Below are 22,903 nucleotides of genomic sequence, written 5' to 3'. Positions count from 1 at the left end.
CAGAGAGAGAGAGAGAGAGAGAGAGAGAGAGAGAGAGAGAGAGAGAGAGAGAGAGAGAGAGAGAGAGAGAGAGTGGAGTAAGGAGAGAAGTTGAGGGGATAATAGGAGGCCGAAGATTCAGCAGAGGAGCCCCTCTCTTTGTCCATAATGTGTGTGTGTGTGTGTATGTGTGTGTGTGTAGGCTTCATGGAGGTCAGCCACGTCCCTTCCAGACCTGACATTTAACTCTGACACCTCTCATCTCATCTCTCAGCCTCCCTGAGCCTCCCACAGCTTAATGAGCGACACAATGAGGACCCCGACTCCTCCTCCCCTCCCTCTATCTGTCCTTCCCTTCATCTCTCTCTCCCCCGTTCTTTCATTCTCATCCTCTCTCCTCTCTCCCTCTTCAATAATCCGCGTGGTGAGTGTGTGTTACCGCGTGTGGATATGAGACGACGAGGCCAATGTGCTGCTGGCAGCCAATTACATTAATGCGCTCTCTTCTTTGAACTGCTTATCGCTGCCAGCGCAGCCATTTCCAAACACTGGGGCTCTGTCATGCCTTTCCAGGGGATGACTCCTGAGAGCCAGGCTGTGCCCGAGGTTGGGGAAGGGGAGACACACGTGACGGTAGAGGACAAGCAGACACACACACGCAGAGCATCAACTCCGGCCTACACACAAGCAGACATGCAGTATAGTAAGTGGCCGAGTGGAAACGTTTTGAACCAATACCAGCAGGATTCTTGTAAATGGAAAAAGTCATGCGTTATAAGCTTGGGTTTAAATGTTGAATTCTTTGTATGTAGGAATACATGTAAATATACACGCGAAGCTGGTAGAATACTCAAAATAAAGCGGACCTTGGCGGATGCACCACTTGAATAACTGTTGCACTTTTTGAATTTGTTTTTAATCGCCAGTGTCGGCAGACTGCTAGAGTGAACTGTTTGCAATATTCACACAACCATCAAGCCATCATTGTTTGTATTTAGTATATTTTTTACTTCCTGTTTTAAGAAATGTGCAAATTCCATCAACACCCAAAATGAGTCACAAACTCATCAGTGGTGGAAAGTACATTGACTTAAGAACTGACGTAAGTAGTATTTTTATTTACCTCTGCATTTGTATCGTATTGCATTTGTATGCTAAATACTTTTGAGAAGAGGGGAGAGAAATATTGTACTTTTTGTTCTACTACAGTTTATCTGACAGTCATAGTGACTAATTACTTTGCTAATTACAATTTTACAAACAAAACACAAGATCATTTTTCAAAATGCCACGCATCGTTCTAAAACGTAAAGGCTTCAAGTATAACAACACAAAATTCCAATATATACAATAATTCAACAGCATGAAAGAAATCCTTCTGCACTACACTTGTACTTTTGACATTACAGTACTATTTGCTTTTAATACTTCTGTACTTTTACATAAGTCTGAAGGCAGGACTGTATACTCTGCATTGAGTACTTCTTCCTCCACTGAAGATCAGTCACGTTGCAGAGTTGCCATGAAATGAATAGACCTGCAGTCACAGTGAGTATAGTGGTATTTGCTAGCAGCCCTCAGAGAACATGCCAAATTTGATTTCAACTGGAGAGCTACAGCGACGGCCTGAAGGCTGAAGAACAAGTGTGTGGTGCAATACATCAGCAAGGAAGCCAATCCAAAATAAGAAAAGTATATATGCCTATATGTCGAAGAAAGTTTCAAATCGTTTTTAAATCAGGGGTCTGCAGAAACAACGCACACACACACACACACACACACACACACACACACACACACACACACACACACACACACACACACACACACACACACACACACACACACACGCACACTACATTAGGACAAGATAATGGCACAGTACAACTAGGTTTGTTCGTCTGTGATCTGTCTGCTCCCACTCGGTGAAACAGTAGCAATTAGAGATGTTTCCAACTGTCTGCAGAGGTAATAAGTGCTCTCTGTTTGATTGCTTTGAAGCTGTGCATTGTTACGAACTAGGAAGTAATAAATGGGAACTTCTACAAGCCAAAAAATAAAGTAAAAAATGAGGGGAGAAATAAAAGGGGCTAGTGTTGGGGGAGCATGTATAAAAAGCAATTTAATTCCAGCTTCATTTCGAAGGGTCTTTGTTGGAACACTTAAAGTGGGATAACATCTGGGTAATCGACTTTATTTCAATTCAGTCAATTTCACTCACGCTTCTTTTTTTTCTTCGCTTCCTTACATTCTCGCTGAGGGATATATCGAGCTGTCTGCAAAGAGGGAAATACAAAAAAAATAAGATCCTATTGACTGCGTAACGAAACAATTCCTCCAGCAGAAACTGCAGCATCGGCGACACAGAGAGCTCACCAGAGCAAAAAAGAAAACCTTATATCTTTACACATCTCTGTTAAACTTGCAATCATTTCAAGTCATTAAAATGCATGGCTGTGTCCCACTAATTGACTGATCCATATGTAATGTGGTGTGTAATCCAACGGTGCTGTCTACTAAAACACAGATTTACACTGGCGACATAAAAATTGCATTAATCATGTACCACGGCTACAGCACAGCAGGCAGATGAGGTGCACAGCAGGTATTCCTGGCACGGCCTCAAATCTCGTTTTCTCGCTTCTTGCCGGGCAGTTTTGTTTGTCTCTTTCTACTCGATATCCACAAAAACGGAAAATGTCAGTGTATTAAAGAGCAAAGACAAACAGTCGTCGCTGATCTTCTCCAACTTCACCCTTTAATGAACTCCGGAGAGTCTTCAGAGACCAGTGCTAGAAAAAGATTTCAGTAAAGCTTCTGGGTCTGCTTCGAATTGTGATTAAGGAGCCGTTTTTAGAAGGAAAGTTTCTCTGATGGTTCGTTAGAGTAAAAGCATGTGAAAGATTTCTTTCTCCCAACAAGAGTCACTGTCAGTACTATTGGTTGTGTGTATAATTTAAGCATTTCTTAATTCTTAGCTCCTATCTTAATGACTGAGTCTCTACTCCAGTATCAATGCACATGCATTAACTGTATTGCATAAACAAAGGCTTGAAAGAATTACATTATTAACATAAAGGTTTGCTTGGTGAGGTGTGCTCAGAGCGCAAATCCACTCTGTCTTGGAGACAAACAAAAATAAAGAAATATCCTAGCCAACTGGCATTTTAACGCACTCCCAATCTCCCCCTCCACCTGCTGGCATTATACCCTGCTCAGTGGCTGAAGGACGCTTTGAGCTCGCAAACACATCACAGAACTCTTTGTTTTCAGGCCCTAAAAGCCGAATGACAAAACACAGTCATATACTGCCATTTAATGTAAAATATCAGTTCTAATTAGCTTGTTTTTCCCTGCTGTCATAGAAAAGTTCTTTTAAGTTACAGATTAAACAGACAGGTTAAAGGATATTTTCAGCAAATCCCTTAAAGACAAAGCCAACAATGGGAGAGTGCAGCATCAAGCTTATTGGTTCTTAAATAAGTAAATCTATGTCAAAATGAGTTACACATTTTTAGATTCACTTAAAAAAATAAAATCTTCTGTCGTTTTGAAAACTTTCTTCAGTATGTTACTCTAACAGGAGTAAACTGTATATTTGTTAGGACTATTTTCAGCTGCAGACAACAATGGAGGTCCATGGTGCGGTAAGCAGTAAGGACGGGAAGGTAAGTTCAATGTTGTCTATGTCTTTTCATGGGATTTTTTAAATATCTTTTAAGCAGTGCGAGGGAGATGATGTCCAGCTTTACTCGAGTTCCTACTGCTTCCTGATGGAGTTGGAGAAAAAGGGGCTGCTCTTCCCTTTGTTATGTTAAATATACTTTAAAGCAGAGCCTTCCAATCCTCACCATAAACATATTAGTTTGTCTTTGCTTCCCCCTTGCTTTTCTTGTGGATATTTTGTCAGCATGTTTTCTCTTCAATTGACAGTTCACAGACAAGATTGACAGGAACAACGGGGAGAGAGGAACAGGAGTGACAAGCAACAAAGCTCTCCCGCCGGAATCAAACCAGAGACATTGTAATCACACAGTGTGCATGAAATACGGCTATTCCATGGAGACACCTGTCTCTCCTGTTGTACCCTCCCCTTCACCTCGTTCTCTTCTTCCACACAAAACACTCTCCTCTTCTCCTCACCACCTCCTAGTGTTTATTTTAGGGGATGTGTGGTAGCTTGAGGCCTGTCACCAGAGATGCATGCTGGGTAAATAATATTGCAAGTCCTTCAACAGGAAGTAAAGAGGGACATGTACCCCTTGGGCACTTTGACAAGAGATATTTGCAGCCTCGATTTTAGCTGCTTATGCAGGGACTGAGATCTGAGAAATACACACACACACACACACGCACGCACACACACACACACACACACACACACACACGCACGCACACACACACACACACACACGCACACACACACACACACACACACATACACACACGCACACACACACACTTACACACACACACACACACTCTGGGGTGCTTGCCGGCCCCCTGCTTCTTACACACAATATGGACGCCCAAAATAGTTTAACAACACGATGACGAACATTATAAAGTCAACAGTCCAGTGTTTGACTGTCAGCACTGTAATTCATTTAGATTTGCTTTTGTTTGATCACAAACAATGTGCTCAGTCAACATAGAGCCCAATCTTCACTGGTAAACAATAGAGCTGCTAAATAAAGACATATTTAAGCTAGAATGTATGCTTTCGGTTCTCCTACTTTACACCATCCTGCAGCTTTGCACTGCAAAATGACAAAATGTTGGATGTTGATGTTAGAGGGCTGTACACTGTGGGACTAGTGCTCCCAGGAGGCTGCGATGCAGCTGGTCATTGTGGAAGCACACAATCGTACCTCAGCAGACAGGATTTCACCAGAGTTGGCCCCTTTTCAGACGCACATTCACATTTACAAAATTAGGTAATATAATAATGCTAAAATTACTTTTGAAAACCATTCAGGAAAGTAAATAACAATGAGAATGCAACAAGTAAACAACATATACCAAATCAAAAGTCTCCAGAAAAACCTCAAAATATCTTAAAAATGTGCTGAATCCAAAACTGGGGACAGACAATTAAAGAGCACAAACAAGGCACGGTCTAATAAAAGCCTTCTTTATTAATGTGCAGGCTCTTGTTCAGTCAGCCGCAACTCTAATAAGTCGTGACCGAACTCGGATGCAACCTTAATTCAATTTTATGCTTATGAATGGCGAAGAATACGGTGCTTTAAACACAAATATCATTATGACAATGTTGTCAACCAGAAGACGCAGCTTTGACTTTTTAATGTGAAAATATTAAATTAATTAGATAGGCTTCATTATTTTTGTTTTTCCTACAAACATCAGTCAGTGAGAGAGAAATCTGTGCAAAACCTGAGCCTTATGAACAGAAAAAAGTAATTATATTTTGTATTTTAATAACAATATTACTGTTTGATTGTTGATTTCAGATTCAGACAATGTAACCGGACCAGCAGAGTACAACCGTGCTGTGTACCGCTCGGGCATGGACTGTATTAATGGGGAAAAAGCAGTGGATTGAGGGCACTCGTGTCTGCAGACACTCATCCCTGCAAAGAGCTATTTTGTGTCTTCTATTCGTTCAACACTCTCTTTCTCTCACTCTCAATCTGTCACTTTCCATCCACTTTCATATCCCTCTTTCTCTTCGTCGGTTCCTCCCTTCACTTTAGAGGGCAGTTGTGGAGAAACCTGGTCAGGGTTCGCTCTGAGGTAAATGCACAAGTATGATCATAGCAATAGAAGGTCACACACACATGCATGCACGCACACTTTCACCTTTACTTCTTTCCTCTCCATCATACTTTATTCATTCGGGTTTCAGGAAGCTATGCGTTACTTCACATGTTAGCTGTGAGAACCTAACAGCACAGTGATACTTCTCCAGTGTAGTCTGCAGCGAGCCACTCGGGGTTCAATGAGTGGTTTCATTGGAGTGACATTGGAGTGACCTAAAAAGCCTTTGAAAGCTTTAAGACTTCACAACATGATTTTAAATGTTGTTTCCATCAAGCCAACTGAATTGCACGAGACAGGACTGCAGCGGAGGTGAGAAGCCATTAATAGAATACTCCACTGTTTTAGCATGGCAGCCGGACAACGTTGTGGGACTCACGGTGGGGAGTGAAATACAAAGCAGGGCCAGAGACGTTATCTTTGATTTGACTGTGTGTATCACTCTAAAGCCACACAAGGCCTTGTAAAACCTTCTCCTAAAATAAGCACTTCCACTGTAATGTTCCTGGGTATCATGACACATTTTACCTTCATCATATACCTTTATGTTTTCCAGATTTCTTAAATAGACTGCACTATGTTTGGACACCATTTGATGAGCAGACCATTTTTTAAAGCAATGTTCAGGTCTTCAGGGCCAACTTTTTGTTTCTGCTGTTGTAACATTTAATTAACTCATTGCAGGTTGCTGCATTTGACCTTTCTCATGCAATTGCACAAATGGCTACCAGCTAAAGTTATTCCAGGTATCGTCATCGTGGTGCTGAGTAGGGCCCTTAAAGGCAGACAGACGTTGCCTCCCTAGTAGAAAACCACACAAAAAAACCACACAAACGTGTATCCAGACTTTTGTTATGTCTGTGTGGCATGTCTGGCCGACTCGCCGTGAGACCGAGAGTCGGTGGCATCTTGAATTGAAAAGATTTACCACGGGGAAGAATTGACAGATGGCATAAACATTAAAGAAAAGGCACCAGAAGAGGAACTTGTATGCCAAACCCAGAGGTAACCGAGGACAGCGTGCTAAGCGAGGGGTTACAGAGGGACATAAAGGAGAAACGCAGAGAGTTTGAGGCCAAGCCATCCCATAGGAACACAGACTCTAACAATGCCTCTCGATGTTCAGGAGAACAAAAGCAAGCCTGCATCAAACAAGTCCTCGCAAACTTTACTTCAGTTGTTACCAATCAGGTGGTTGTTGAAAAGAGATGAGAACACGTGTGTTGTGACGCAAACCATTAGGTGTTTGAATTAGATTTTCTCAAGCATTAAACCAGATACATCATTTATATTACAAAGAAAACTGATCACATGTATACTCCATGCTATAATTTACACCATACAGTTTAAATACAAAGTGCTTGCCATATCGACAGAGTTAGTTTCTCAAATTTGTTTTATACACACAGTGCAGCGTTTACGGGTGTACTTAGGAGTTACTCTTTCTAATAGACAGGGCTGTGACGCACAACTTTCCAGTATCTGCGTGACTTGTCACTGCCTTCTTTGCTTTGCAAGCCCCTGCCTGAAATATATGATGAGCTTATGCTAAAAGCCTCCAGAGCCTCATTTTTTCCTCTTAAAAAATGTGACAGCTAAACCCTCCAATATAGCCACAGATAGAAAGAGGGACTTCAAGTGCAAGGAAAATAATTTGTGGTTCTCAGCTCAAACACTTGCTACTAGAGCTCGTACATCAGCAGAGTCTGGAGAGAAACCCAATAAGCCTGTCAGAGTGAGATATGTGTTATACATTTTGTTGTGACCCCTTTTAATCAAAAAAACACTGCACAACTTCAGCAGATCAGATGAGAGAGGCACTTTAAACTGAATACTAATTATTCTGAGAAGAAGAGGGAGGAGAGAGAGAATGAAGCACAAAGACGTATAAACAGACATGTTGCAGCAAACGTACCACAAAACCTCAAGCCTGGAGAAAAATATGTTTTTATTATATTTTAAATTATTTCTTTTCATATTTTGATGGCTTGTCTAAACCATTACAGCAGAGAGAAATGCTGGTTGCCAATCACATGCTCAAAATCTCAACCCAACTTTTCTGTGGGTGGACAAGCTTCCCCACCTGATAGCACTGACTACCAGAGGAGAGGATGACAGACAGTGGGAGTGGAAGAGGAGAGAGAGGCGGGAATTATCTTTGAGCATTGTAAACGCTGCCACATTGTATACTGTCAACAATGTGTCACAGGTCCACTGATCAAAATGCTTTGCTTATATAACTAGTCTTTCAGAGACTTTATTGTTTTTTTTTACATTTCATCTTGTATCCACTTATTTAATGGTCTAAATTGTTTGGAAACACACATGTAGTCACTTCAAATAACAATTTAATAGAATTTTCACTTAAAGGTGAGAGAGATCACCCGTACTTGACTTTTAAAAAAAAATGTATTCTTCACTTTAATCTATTTACATATATTGGCAACGCAATAAAAAAAAAGAAAGCCAATATAGTCAATACAGCTTAATTAACTGAACTCACAGAGACAGAGAGAGAGATAACAGATGTGAGATTAACAATGAAAAATAACACCTCTACACGCAATCATCCCATTCATCAGTGACAATGCAGCACATTATAAATCAAACTGCTACTTAGTGTCGTCTATATGGTGCCCGGTAAGAGCATCACAGACAGCGAGCTGACTGCCAACTGCAGATACCCTGCACTTCACCTCTAAACGCTCCGCAGCTAGATGTCATGCCCGCATCACGCGGAGGCAGTAATCCACGCTAATGCCATAAGAAAAGAATTCAAGTACCGACATGCTCCGTGTCCCACAGGCAGGGTCCGCCTGGAAGACTTTGACTTGGGGGGCAGAAGTTCAGATGACGGGGCCTGCTGATATTTGATGGATAAATGGTTCACTTGAAAGTGCCAGATGGCAGTGTTTGATGCCGGGGCAGGACAGGTGAAGTGGTGGAGACGGGGCAGCACTCTCTTTAGAGGCCCCTGATCACCAATAACAATAAATGTAATTGCTAATATGAACATAAAAAGGGGACAAAATGAAAAGTATGCCGATGTGTCCTATTAGCTTGAAACTAACATTCTGCTTTTAGTCATTTAAAGAGAGAACATTCGTACCAGTAATGGCTTCTTTTTGGTGGCAGACGACTCTGTGCCAGTAAAGATTTCAAATCGTTTGTTGCTGAATTATGACCCTGAATACATTCAATTTGGATTTATAAAGGCAGGCATTGATGGGTGAGGGTAAGCTAAATATTTATTCAGACAGACTCATAATACATATTAACAGGCCACTACATTTCTCATGTTGTGTTTTTAATGCCATTTATTTGGGAAGGTAGTCCAGGCAGATTAAGGCGATAGCTCTCTGTAGATTTATCACTACAAGGGAACTCTTTCATATTGTCATTATATTGTGAAGATATCGATCATAGCCCGCCTTATTAAGCAACAGGGAGCAGTTTGAAGGTTGGTCCTGAAGCTGAAAGGTTTAGATTATGGGTCGCCTCTCAACCTGCCTCTGCTCACAGGCCCCTTAAGAGGGCCAGCGAGAGGACCAGCATGGTCAGAGAAAAAGGTTGTGTGTGTGTGTGTGTGTCAGTGGCAGAGATAGAGGGACAGAGAGAGAGAGAGAGAGTGAGAGAGAGAGAGAGAGAGAGAGAGAGAGAGATCATCCCCTGACTACTGCAGTTTCCTCACACACCTATTTTACCCAGCAGTCTCCAGATTACAGTTAATCCTAAATGCCACAGCCAGACTCCTGACAGCAGTTCAGAGAAGTTGGCATATCGGCTCCATTTAGCTTTTCTGCGCTGCTGCTGTAATTTAAGACCGATTTTAAAATTTTATTGTGCACCCTTAAATCCTAAATTAACTGTATCGCTAAAGTTTTAACCCTTTACATGCTGCAGTTGAGCCCGAGACCCAACCGAGGAATATTTAGGTGATCAGACTTCGTAAAGACGGCCATATGTCCCCCTTCACTGCTTTAGAAAGGCACATTGACACTGGAACTGTTGGTTATATGAATATGTTGTGTTCACTGTAACCTAACATGCTCCAACCAGCTTCAACATCTTTAAACTCTTTCTCAGTTAGTTTTTACTTACATTTTGTTCACCTTTATTCAGTTTCTTTCTATATATTTATTTGCTGTGTGTAGCGAACGAGAAGCATTGAAAAGAAAACTGTTCAGGTTCAGGAAAGGATTCTGCAGAAGATAAAACAAAAAACAAGACAAAAAGAGAGACGCATGCAGAGAAGGTGCCAATTAAACACAATCTTTTCAAAGTGAAAAGAACTGGGTAACTCAGCTTAGACTGAGAGAGAGAGAGAGAGAGAGAGAGAGAGAGAGAGAGAGAGAGAGAGAGAGAGAGAGAGAGCGAGAGAGAGCGAGAGAGAGAGAGAGCGAGAGAGGCATGGAAAAACAAAAAAACAAACAGGAATGGAGAAGTAAGCTTCTTCGCTTGGTATTGTGCAACATACCACAAAAAGCCAGTCTAGTGCGTTTAAGAATTAAACTTTTTAACAACTTGGTACAAGCTGTACCTCACCCGCCTTGTTTTCCCTTCTTTCCACCTTTTCAAAGGCTACTTTTCCTTCTGCATGTGTGTTAGGCCTGTGCACCCTCGGCAAGTCGTAACAATAATAATAAGCTCTTGTATGAATGTACCCAAAGTCTTCTAACTGACCCTTTTTTTAAAAAAAGAAAAAATATCTCATGTGCTAAGACGAACCACCGATACCTTAATGACGGTCCTGCGAGGAAACTTTTCTGCTAAACTTTTTTCTTTATTAGCTTGTTTGTAAATTGAACATATATTATGCAAAAGTATCCATAAAAGAGATCAAATGTATTTTCCAAGGGGATTAAAGCATGGGGTATGACAAAGCTCAACAAACACAGTAAGTTTGTGTTCCTTAAAATCATTTCTAAAAAATAAAACAAAGTGGAGGTGATATTCATTGTCTGAAACACGCATGCTCCTATGGACAGACGTCCCTCCCGCTTCTTTTTAAACTCATAATAGTATTCTGGAAAGCTTAAAGGCTCAAACTAAATAAATTGATTCCTCTTCGCTCCTTCTGACGTCTTACACAACCTGACACACAACATGTATGCAATTAAGATGACATTCATGTTGGTGAACTCAATTCAAGTCAAGCTATATGTGCTTCTCTCGCATTAAAAACAAACATCTGAACTCAACCATCACCTTCAACTTCCTGATTCAACACATCACACAGCGACGCTACTTTCATGACTAAAAAGGTTTTTTTCAATATGATACATTTCTAATAAAGTAACACTTATCTACTTAGACAAATCATTTAGGGACGCTCTCATGGAACATGTAATACATGTTTAAACAACAGAGATTTGTTGAACACTTTGTTGGTGTTTTATTTTCCATAGTTTACAATGTAAGTTTTTATTCTGCTACTTATCCTCCACTCATTTGTAAATCAAAGACATCCGCCCTTAAGAAAGCTGTGATGAGCCTGTAAGTTATGTTGCATACACAACACAGACTTTGTATTCTCAAAAACAAAGTGAACACACGTGCGCCTCCACTTACTGTTGGTCTTGAGGCGGGCGGGCTCACTGTTGCGGCTTCCTGCCTGGTTGATAGCCTTGACAAAGAAAATATAACGGGTGCCACTCTGCAAGCCGTGCACCGTGTAGTGGTTCTGCTTGATGTTGGGTACGATCATCCAGCTGTCTGCCGAGTTGTACAAACCTGGCAGGTCCACAGAGAAACACAAGGACACACATAGCATGAGTTACCAAGTGCTGTTCAGTCATTTTCAAAAGAGCAAAAAACTATTTTCCTCCCAGAAATCTGACCTTAGCAGTTTTTTTCCCTCTAAACATCAAGTGAGGCCTCAGACAGCAAGAGGCTCAGAAACCATACAGTTAGAGATGCCATGCAACATTTATGGAGACATGCTGATCCCCCCCCCATTAACTTTCCGTCAGGTTTTATCATGGCATGCTCCCCTGAGGTGATGCTGCTTGCTCACTAAGCTGAATCCATAACCCATTAAGAACAAGGCATCCCCACAACATGACAGAAGGGCTGCTTGTAAGCGCCTGAGGGCGATCACCTTCAATGTTCAACGGTATGAAAACGTGAGCTATACAAACATGACCAGGGTTAGTGGGCGCTTTGATTCAGAGCGGCTCGCAGTAGAGGGTTAGTAAAGGTTGGGCTAGCTCTGCAGTAACCTGCATGTGTCCATAATGTGTTCAGTCTCTCAGCTGCAGCCAACAGTGAAGGAGGAAAAATAAATCTCAGCTCCGGGCTGAGGAGAGGCACGTCTCCAATGGGGTTTCTCGACAAGGCCGTGCTTTTTTAAAGTGCTATTTGTCCTATCTTGAGGCCAAAGCACACAGCTTTCAACACAAGGTGAGAAGGTGGCTGTTTATTTGAATCAGATATTGCAAAACGTGGAACATTTTTCAGTTGTGACAGTGCTGCACCTGTGCTTCTAGTCGATGTGTGAAAAAACAAGCATGGCGTGAAATTAGCCGCTGTCAGTGTTTGCACAGGCTGTAATGGCCTTGTCACAGAGGACAGGTGAATAGTACATGGCCTCTTCACCTCATTAAACGTGTTGCTGGAACAACAGAGATAAAAATGAATGAATTATTACTTAAACTGTGAGCTTCACTAACTATGAGAAATAGTGCAGAAAAGGACAGAAATGACTTTCTTTGAGCAAATAGTGAACGCCAGCCTCAACATTTCATCCACCCGCCTACAAAATTCTGAACACACTCAAATAAACCTTCGCCAAAATACACAACGTATCTTGTGTATAGCACTACAGCGGAGGTTCATTTGTGCAGAGTTGAAGGTAGAATAACAATCCCTTTCATTGTCTCATCTTTCTCCAACTCCCTGCACATTTGAAGGGAAATAAAAGTCCTGAGAGGGAGAGAGCTCTCAGGGCCATGCCTGCCGTGTCCCTTCTGGTGAGGATGCATTGTGAATTATTGAACAAGATGGCAACAGCATGCATAAGTAATATCCGAGAGTCTGCTTGTAAATATAAATACTTCACAGGACGCAAATAAGGCCTTTAAAAGTGAGGCGGCGTTAAGAATGAATGAGGGGAGGGGACTGTTAAAGTTAAAGTGAAGGCTGTGTCTTATCCGTATCTGCTGACTTCCACGAGCTTTTCTCAGACAAAGAAAACAACGTACAGGGCTTTCATCTTCCTCCAAGATGAGAGAAAGAAAAACAGAAGGCGTTTAGAGCAGCTTCTTCACACCTTGCATTGACACAATTCGTTTTGTATCCAGACGTGGCCAATAGGCTCATTTGCATTGCGTTTCAGGCCGCTCTTACACGTATGTATCCACTGTGAAATCCTCACAAAAAACAAGAATGCTGCGACAGCTGTACTTTTTTGTGAAAACTGTGCCTCCCACCTGTCATTTTAGCCACTTCCTGTAGAAATTAGGCATGCTACGATGTTACGTGGGCTTTCAAAAAGAGATACAGGGGAAAGACGAGGGAGAAGGACTTCACGCTGCTTTCCATTTTTAAAGCTTTTGATCTCCGTAGCACCTCTCCCTTTTTGCAAAATCAAATTAGGTCAGAACACAGCAATACTGCTACTGCTACTTCTACCTCTGAAAAGGGGATTTCTGACACCAACCGAGTGTTGCTGCTACGGGGAGAGTTGTGACTTCTAAGTGTGGTGGAGCAGGAACTGAAGTGTCATTGTAAAAAACATGAAGGAAACTGGGAAAAGGATCAGCTTGTGTCTTGCATCCTGATATGGAGTGTGAGAGTGTACAGTATTTTGTGTGTGTGTGTGTGTGTGTGTTCTGTTTGTGTATGTGGACAAGAAGGGAACATGAACACAAGGTATCCTCTGCCTGCACAAGGGTTTGTCATTGATGAAGCAATATAGAGTATACGGTTACTGTACGTGTGTATCTGTGTTTACATGTTTGTTGTGTGTGTGTGTGTGTGTGTGTGTGTGTGTGTGTGTGTGTGTGTGTGTGTAAGCAGCTGTGCATGAACAAAAGTAATATTATGAATTGCCAGTATCTATCTCTTGGTGCCTCCACATAACTTTAAAAAGCATATGATTTCAATAGTTTCCTGCAGAGACTGAACCCTTGTCAACATGTCATCAAACTGTGCCACAAAGGCTGTGCCACATTTGTACCACAAATGGATCCGGGGCTGTTACTCTGAAAGATGCCCGAGGCTTTCCTAACGGCCACTGCGCTGCTGCTCCCACCTGAGATAATCATATTAACACTTCACCACAAGCCATTGCAAATGAATACACATGAAAGACAGATGAAACCAGCAGGCAGAGGTATTGCTAGTGTGGTTAACACACAGGTCTCCAAAAAAAACAACTTAAGAATTGGCAATAGAAACCGGTAAAGAGAGGGTGAGGTCATTCAGAGGAGGGAACAGAGCTATTGATGTCTATTGGTTCAGAGTCAGCTCAGCAATGCAGAAAAACTGACGTGTATGGAGCTAGTGAGGCTATTTGGCAGTTAAACTTTATTTAGTTTATGAGGACAGGCAATAATATAAAATAAAGTGGTCGTAGAACCAACAATGGTTCTGTAGATGTAAAGTGGGAAGACCTTTCGCCTGGAGAATATATGGAGAAGTTATTTTTGCCTTAAGTTTTCAGTAATATAATTACATTACAATGAAATAGAAAAAGAAATAATTTCAAAGAGGTGGATGTAGGGAATAAGTGGATAGTTGGGGATGTTGGCTGGCAGATAAACAGATGGGTCAACAACACTACACACTGCAACTTGCAGAGGGCTAGAGGTGGCAGCTGCACTATTACAGTGCTTCTTTACTCGCAGTCATATTTGGCTTTTTGACGCAGCTTACTTCTCTCCATGGTATTTGGCTTTACTTGCTGATTCTATTTTCTGCCACTGTGCTTGGATGATCCTACAGAGGCAAGGTTCACGAGACCTCCCTCCTCATGGGAGAGCCAAAGCTGAGGTTGAGGCCAGGAGACGAAGAAAAAGAGAGAGAGGACGGCGCTCAGGCGGGAGCATTTAGCCATGCAAAGTTTGAGAAAGATGCTATGGTTAAAAACTCAAGTGGTGTGCCAGGCTTAATGGATTTCTCTCTTTCTCAGTTTCTCCTGTGAGTCTCTGAGGACTTTGTGGCAGCTCACTGCTGAATATCTGAGTCACTCGGTCTATCACAGCTGAAATGTATCCTGATGTTTTAAATGGCTGGGGCACTTGAGTTGCATAGCTAGATGGAGAAATGTCGGGCTCCACAGAAAGGAGGAGAGGCGAAGAGACGAGGAAAGGATCAAAGTGGAGAGGCTCAGGCACGGTTATGTACATCAATCATGCTCTTCTCATATCTGTAAGTGGTCATTTTAACCATTATCCACTCAGATTCTCACCTGTTCGTCACCTTTCTTTCCTTTTTATTTCTGTACATGTGATAGACAATCAGCTGTAATACTGATTAGCTGATGGGGCCAAGATGGTGGGTCAATATGTGGAATTCAACTAGCAGATTCAGAAAACTTGGTAATTCTGATATGTTTACAAGCCTGAAACAAAGATAAGCTTTGGTATAGGGAGCAGTGGATGAGGTCAAAGCAGGGATTTTACATTCTTACATTCTTCTGGAGACTTTTTACACAACAAAAAACAGACACTAACTAACAAATCTTTTCAAAGCATCCCCTCATGATGTACGATATGTCTTATTTTTTATAGTCTTGATAACTCAGTTATATTTCTCTATGAATACAAGCGTGACAGAGAAAAAAGACTGAAGTTGGACAGAAAATCTGGGTTATGCAAAACAGTTTATATATAAAATATGAAACGTATGAAAATCAGATTGAGCAATGTAATTTGGTGCTCCAGCTCCACTCTTTTTAATGGCAGAAAGGTCAGTGCACACACATCTTTTAGATTGCATTTGTGTCAGAAGAACTTTCAATGGACTTGCTGATCAGCGGCAACAATTGCAGTACATTGATGAATGCTAAAATGTAGCACAACTGCATCACAAATAGGGAAAAGTCCGAAAACTAACTCAGTAACATCACTTTGGATCCTACAAAAATGAGCTAATATTAGTCATCATAAGCTTCTGGCCTCCAAAAACAAGTGAAGCTGGAGCACTAAAACCCCTGAGTAAGATTGTGTTTCATTTATAAGTGGAAGATTGTGTTGTTTCCTCCTTCAAAAGTTACACAATATCACTTTGAAAGCTCTTCAAATCTTTGTTTGATAAAACACTCTTGATGATTAAAATGCTCTTTATGCCTGAGAGATCCATTGATCTCAAACCTTTGAAGTTACCATGAAGGTATTCTCTCTCATGATATAGTAGAAGCCGTCATGTTCGAGGCATTCAAAAGGCAACGAGATGGGAGTCATTATTTGAAAGCTCTAAATAGCCAGTTTGACATTTAAATAAATTACTTTGTTCAAAAACAACATCAAAGATTTCTGACAGTTTTCTAATTCTCCGTCAAATTAAACTGTTACGGTATTTGAACACAGGTCAACATTTGATGCCTCTGAGCCAACCCTCAATTAAAATAGTCTAATAAATTCTTAGCTCAGATATTGAGTCCATGTGATCGACTGTACCAATCGTTGTGTTCTTTCATAGCAGACTGCTGTGTGTAAGAGCACCAGACTCACTGATGAAATTTGTCTGTCCAGTGTAGATGGTGTACTGCAGCTCGTAGGAGGTGACGCTGAACTCGTCCTCGGACGTCCAGTGAACAGTGATGGTGTCATGGGAGGCGGTGCACAGCTCGTCTCTTATGGATGGCGGGGTGGGAGCTACACAATGAGGAAATGACAGCATGATTCATAGTAAAGCAATATATCTATATCTATATATATTTGCACAATAATAACGGTTATAATCTGATTGGACTCATACAGAAGTAATTTTAAGAGAGATGAGTCACTTTAAGATTAGTATGAAGTTTAAGTGCACCAGAGCAGAAACGTCAATGTCACATATAGTAATATAATAAGTCATAAGTGATTAAATAGTTATGAATCTGTTGAGGTAAAATATGCAGTTTTAGCTTGCATGCATACATGTACTTAAAGTTTAATACTGTTTGTGTCCGTCACAGATCTTACCCGTGAGGTAATCTAGTCCCTCCAGAATCTTCTTCTCTCGAGAAAAGTCAAGGGCAAAGTTGTCAAACGCGTCATTCAGGTTGACGTCAGGAATGAGTACCTGGGAGGAGGCCGTCGCCATGGCAACCCTGTGGCGAGGAAAGGAAATGTCAAGGGGACGAGGTGAGGGAGCACAGGAGGACGAGAAGCGAAAGATGAAAGGTGATACAGAGGGGAGAAATTGTGAGGAGAGAGAGGTGAAGGAGGCGAAGTGACAAGAGGGGAGAGGTGGCAGACAGTCGTGGTTTGTGCGAAACGGAGGGAAAAAAAGGATGGAGGGACATAAATAAAAACAATACATATAAAATATCAAAAATGTAGAAATGTGTACAGCATCAAACAGAAGGGTCTGCAACCAGCCCCGTCGTAAACTATCACCCACGGAGAGATCCATCACAACCCAAACCAGACACACAGGGACACACTGACTCCATGGTCTGTGCAGCTGTGTGGAAACTTGTGCCCACTTCTGCTCGGAGCGGCAGTGATCCGTCTGCGGCAGCGTCTTTAAGACTTTTGTTCCTCAGAGACGAGAAACCAGCCGGTCAATAATGCGCCCAGCCAGGCGCTGGAAAAAAATACGGGCCAAATAAAAAGATGCTATGCTAGTTACAGATTTTGCACAGAGCTTTGTCTGCGTGAGAGAATAAGTGAGAAAGCTTCCAGCCGGTGGATACGGGAAAGGATGAAGGTATTACAGAAGTATGCAGGTGGAAAGAGAAACTGCATAGCTGGCCACTTAAGTGATAGATGATTCTCACCAGAGGCCTGCCATTGATCGCAGGAGCTAAAGAGGTTGATATAATGCTGAATTCACCAGCTGCGCTACTTTCCAAGATTGGATTTCATGGAAACAAAAAGGCAAACTCATTGTAGGACTTTGGGATTTCTGTGTCTTACCACTGCATTTATTCCTGTTCGTCTCATGTGTAGTGTCTTTCTGAGTCGCCTGTTGATGGCTCTCACCAGTAATAGTGTAAAAACTGGAAAATTATAATATTACAAACAACCACCGACGCAATGGAAGTTCACCATCCACTCTGTCACTTTTGCTCGCTCACGGTGTGTGCAGATGTGTGTCTACCCTCTATGTAACCCACCTTTCTGCTACATTTCGGGCAGTCTGGAGGAAGCGGGCGTGGTCGTTCTCCTTCAGGCTCTGTTCGGCTTGTGTGATGAGGGCACTGGAGCGCTCCAGACACTGCCGACAGTTTGCAATCTGCTGAGCCAACTTGCGCAGTTTCATCACCTGGTACAAACAGACAAATACACACCATGTTGCTATGTCATGACACACCTATTACAATCGTGGACTGTTGGTCTCTATATGAGGCATTCATCATTGTGACACCAATCCATAAATATGTTCTTATATTTTCAGAAAGTATGATGCAGCTTTTATGCCAAATTGCTGGAAGCAGCCCCTGAGATGACACCTACGAGGTGAAACCAACAAGTCTCCTTATTGCAGGATATTGAATGTGTTGGACACTATCTTGTCAGAATACTCTTTGAGTTATGTGCAGTTCATTTAACATGTATAAAGACTGTCGCAGGCCACTACAACAGCTTGTGTGATGAACTGATGAGAGGAGAAAAAAAATCGAAAAGAAAATGTAACATGCTTCAAAAAAGTCTCAGAATTTTGCCATTTCTATCATCTTTTGGCGGCAGTCATACACGCTATAAAACACCTCAAGATTCCCTTGAGGAGAATGCTCATGGACATCGTGAAACAGGAAAACACAATGACAAACACCAGGAATGCAGCAGAGGGGACAAAGCCCTGCTGGCTCAGTCATAGTTTAAACAAGGCCATTGGCTTTTTATTCTTACATTGACCTGATGAACATGTTGCGTAATAAAAGGGTAGAGGTAAATAGCATGATACTTTGTTATCTCATATAATATATATAATCAGAGCAATATGCTGAGAAAAAGATTTAAAACATTGATTAGGAATTACTGTAAATCCACCAAATCAAGAGAGACTCGGTCAGGATTCAGACTCTTTATCCACAAACTAACACACAGGGTTTTGTAATGCTCTGTTTTATGATTAATGAGCATTAGGAAGCCTATGTATGCTCATTTGAATTAGAGTAATCCGTTTATTGTCATTACGGCTCATATCCTGATTCCTCAAATTAACTTAGTTTGATAAAACTCTCCACAGGAAAGTACACAGGCTGCTTGTGCGCCTGGAGACTGAGAATTCAATACCAGCCTCTCAGCAATGAGGATTAGATACAACCTTGTTGAACTGGTAAATGGCAAATGCTAAGGTAATGTTGCTTCATTGACTGAAAAGTATACTTTCAGTAACAACTAACAACTTGAATCTCTGAACACTAAAGTCAAACGAAAAAGAGCAGAAACATGAAATGATCAGTGCCCTTAAAGAATTAGTCGTTCATATTTTGCCTGCAGGGCTTGAATTATGCAAATACCAAATATAAAAAACACACACACTGTATGGCAATCGGTTAAGAGCCTGTCATCAAAAGCTCTCAAAGAATCAAAAGTGTATCTAATGTGCACTTTCTCTCTACTGCGGTGAAAACGGGTGCAGTTCACCAGCCTCTCTAAACTGGCAACTTAATGGATTTTTTAAATTGATGTCTTCGCTGCTCTTCCACCAAGTCCACCCTGACCTGTCATGGCGAAAAAGAAAAGAAAGAAAAGAAACATGCACTTTATATACTATCTATTAAAAACAACGTTAGAGCGGGTTGTTGACCGCACAGAGTAGAGTGCAATGGAGGGGTTATAATCCATCAACATGTGTCGCAAACAATTTAGAGATGATTACTCTCTCTCTCTCTCTCTCTCTCTCTCTCTCTCTCTCTCTCTCTCTCTCTCACAGAGTAAAGGACAATATGGCAGGATCTGTGTGTGTGTGTGTGTGTGTGTGTGTGTGTGTGTGTGTGTGTGTGTGTGTGAGCATCTCATCTCCTTTAGATGAGAGTTATTCACTCTCATCTAAAGTCTTTAATCACAGATTAAATAATGCAAAAGTGGAACATTTCGAGCACGGAAAAATATATTTTGCAAGCACACAAATTATATTTAGAATGTTATTATTATTATCGCTTAATACATAATTTGAACTAATAATAATTCTGCTCTGAGCTTGGATAAGTAAACAAAGTCTTCTAGCTAACCTGGCTCCAGTATATATTCTCTGTGTAGGCGTATACCGTAGAGACGTCTATCAATCTTCTCATCAAACCCTCAAGAAGAAATGTCAAACTATTCCTCAAAGTAGTTTTCAGGCAAGATCCTGCTTATGGTTAATAGACACGCACTTTGAATGGAAGCAGGAAGCTACACACGATTTGTACCCTTTGTAACCCTGGATGACAACCTCCACCGTCAGAGGATCGCGGTGTCATAACATCGTCACGCTCCCGCTGCTATATCTTTTGAGACACTGCAGAAGTAATTGGCGCAGCCTCAAAAGGGTCATTACTGTTTTATGTAGTCAAACAAATGGCTGCTCTTGTTGTTCTAATAACATCAGTTTTTAGAAAACTCCAAACAGATTTGAGTTGTAAATCCTCATGACTCTTAGAGGAGTTAAAATAGATTTACGGATGAAAAGCAGAGAAGGGTGGAGGACAAGCAGTCACATGATAAACACTCGTGCACACACCAGGACGTGGGAATAGTGTGTGTTTTGTTTGGGCATGGAGAGATTAGGCATGCCGAGTCTCCTCAAAGAGAGAATGGGAGCACCTTGCACAGCTCTGCTCACCACCATCACGCCCGCATAATCCTGTTATTCTGTTGCAGAGTCACCTCTGAACACTAGCATAGAAAACAAACAATGTTTTTTGTCTGGGGAAATGCAAAAAAACAATCTATGTTTGGTTGACCTGAGTGGTCTCCTCTCCTCCCCTGCAGACATCCCTTCCAACACACCTGTGGTTTGAATTACTCAAGGTGTCTTTCATTTCTTTCTTGACCCTTAAACAGCCTCAAATATTAACACATTGTCGGCTGACATCAATCAAGCGCTCCCCTCATTTTTTTATGTACAGTTCCCTCTTTCCTCTGTCTCCTACATATCACTCGCCTTACGAGACAGACTTTTACAGACTAAGACTCTCAGGAGAACAAGCCTCGCTCCTTGTCGGCAGTCGCTGCGGACACACTGACACATTTTCTGCCCAACACACACACACACACACATACACACGCACACCTTCATTCCTTGTGTTCAGTCTTTGGAAATCTTTCATCTTTCGACAAAGCTCTTTTGCTGTCTCAGAGGATCTTCCAGAAGCACTTAAAACCTCACCTGTGGGAGGGTGAGATTTAGAGTTTGCCTCTGTCCTGAAACCCCCGGGGCTCAAAGGGCAACAAACCATTCATAAACACATGGGCACGTGCTCACACACACACACACACACACACGCGCGCGCACACACACACACAGACACACACACACACACACACACACACACACACACACACACACACAGTCCAGCAGTCTTCGCTGCCATCTCATCTCAGATTCTTTCCACACACATTCAGGTGGCTGTCTGTGTTTTTGCTGCTCTCTTCTTCTTTGCTTATCTTTTCCATCTCTCCTTAAGTATGATGTGTGTTTGAGTAAACAAGCAGGCAATTACAGAGGCAGCCTTTTTTTAAAACAGCTCTGTGAGACTCTTTAAGTTACAAAACCAATGTTTCTTTACAGCGGACTGACCCAGAGCTGAGCTTCTTGAATATGTAACTTGAAATGGCAGTTTGACTGAACTGTGAACTGACGTACTCTGAAGGAAACAATGTGAACTTAATAAACCCGACATCCTACTCTTCTGAATCTAAAACTACAACACCATTTATTACATTCATTCAGTCTTGATGCCCCTTAATGGCCAAAATAAGTTGATGTAGCTTTAACTTTAGCTTTAAAAAACATCATCATAATTCCAGACAACTTGAATTATTTTAGTTATTATTATGAATTATTATGAGCCGAGGCAAAAACAGAAAAAAGTATACAGACATGCTGGGAATATTTTACCTTGGATTCTTTGATCTTCACAGCGATGACCTGTTTTCTCTGGCGGATGATCTCCACCAGCTCATCACACTCCTCCACCAGCTTGGTTTCATGCATGGCCGTGTTCACCTGGAGACAGAGGCAGGTACACGTGTCATCATGACGCGTCTTCCTCTGCGTCTGGAGCCATGACGATCCATATGATCACTGACATGTAGAGAACATCGTTTGTTTTTCCATTTCATCGTGCGTTCCACACACAAAGTGTGCTCCTGGATTCAAACTAACTGGAGATAAGTGATGTCCAAATCTTTAAATGTCACTGTAAAAAAACAATAAATCATTTTCCATGACAAGGATCCTTGGAATTGAAGGCGGTAAAACGTTTCATAAAACGATTTGTCATCCTCTGAAATGTTCTGTTTCTTGCTGTTGGATTTAAATAACTTTGTGTTCTTCTATAAAATAATACCAATCTCATTGAACACATTTCTTTTTCGAAAACATGTTTACGTCACTCATTATGAACAAGAAATAGTATGTTAAGAATTGTTGGAATATTCGACTCTTCATTAAAAAAGCTCCCGCAAAGGGTCTGTGCAGGCACTCATTAATTCACTGACAGATTTTGCTTACACCGCGGCGCCTTAAGAGATTCTGTGATTATTTTAGGACCAAAGTTGCCACGGCAACTCAACATCAGTTCACCATCTCAGGCTAACGCTTAATGAAAAGCCAGTAACTTCAACATTGTGTGGGTGCGTGTTATACACTTAGGGTGTCTGCTGAACTGCTACCAACAGTTTTGCCAGTTGTAAAATATTATTTTTTTGATTATAACTACATGGGAGGAGGGGGGGGGGCCTCTGTACTGCAGCAGCTCAACTGCTGAGCGTTAGTGGAGCGATCTCAAGTCAGGGACTGATTGACCACCATGTTTGCTGTGGTCGCTGCTCCA

The 22,903-nt window shown here is 41.6% G+C and overlaps 1 protein-coding gene across 3 annotated transcripts in view; it reads right to left on the bottom strand.

Annotated features, from left to right (window-relative positions):
- The window catches only part of mid2 (midline 2), a 126,066-nt gene that overhangs the window by 5,450 nt on the left and 97,713 nt on the right, over positions 1–22,903 (bottom strand). For all 3 annotated transcript variants that reach the window (XM_068588465.1, XM_068588464.1, XM_068588467.1), the window contains 5 exons: positions 21,967–22,074; positions 18,032–18,180; positions 16,893–17,020; positions 16,437–16,580; positions 11,332–11,493 (listed from right to left, as the gene is read on the bottom strand). In XM_068588465.1, coding sequence (XP_068444566.1) covers positions 11,332–11,493; positions 16,437–16,580; positions 16,893–17,020; positions 18,032–18,180; positions 21,967–22,074 — 691 coding nt within the window. The remainder of the gene's footprint in view (positions 1–11,331; positions 11,494–16,436; positions 16,581–16,892; positions 17,021–18,031; positions 18,181–21,966; positions 22,075–22,903) is intronic.

Source organism: Clinocottus analis, unplaced genomic scaffold (genome assembly GCF_023055335.1).
Source record: "Clinocottus analis isolate CAN_PGR_092001 unplaced genomic scaffold, fCliAna1.0.p SCAF_10, whole genome shotgun sequence".
Lineage (NCBI taxonomy): Eukaryota > Metazoa > Chordata > Actinopteri > Perciformes > Cottidae > Clinocottus > Clinocottus analis.
Note: the sequence above shows the minus strand (reverse complement) of the source record. Positions and strands in the feature narration are given on the sequence as shown.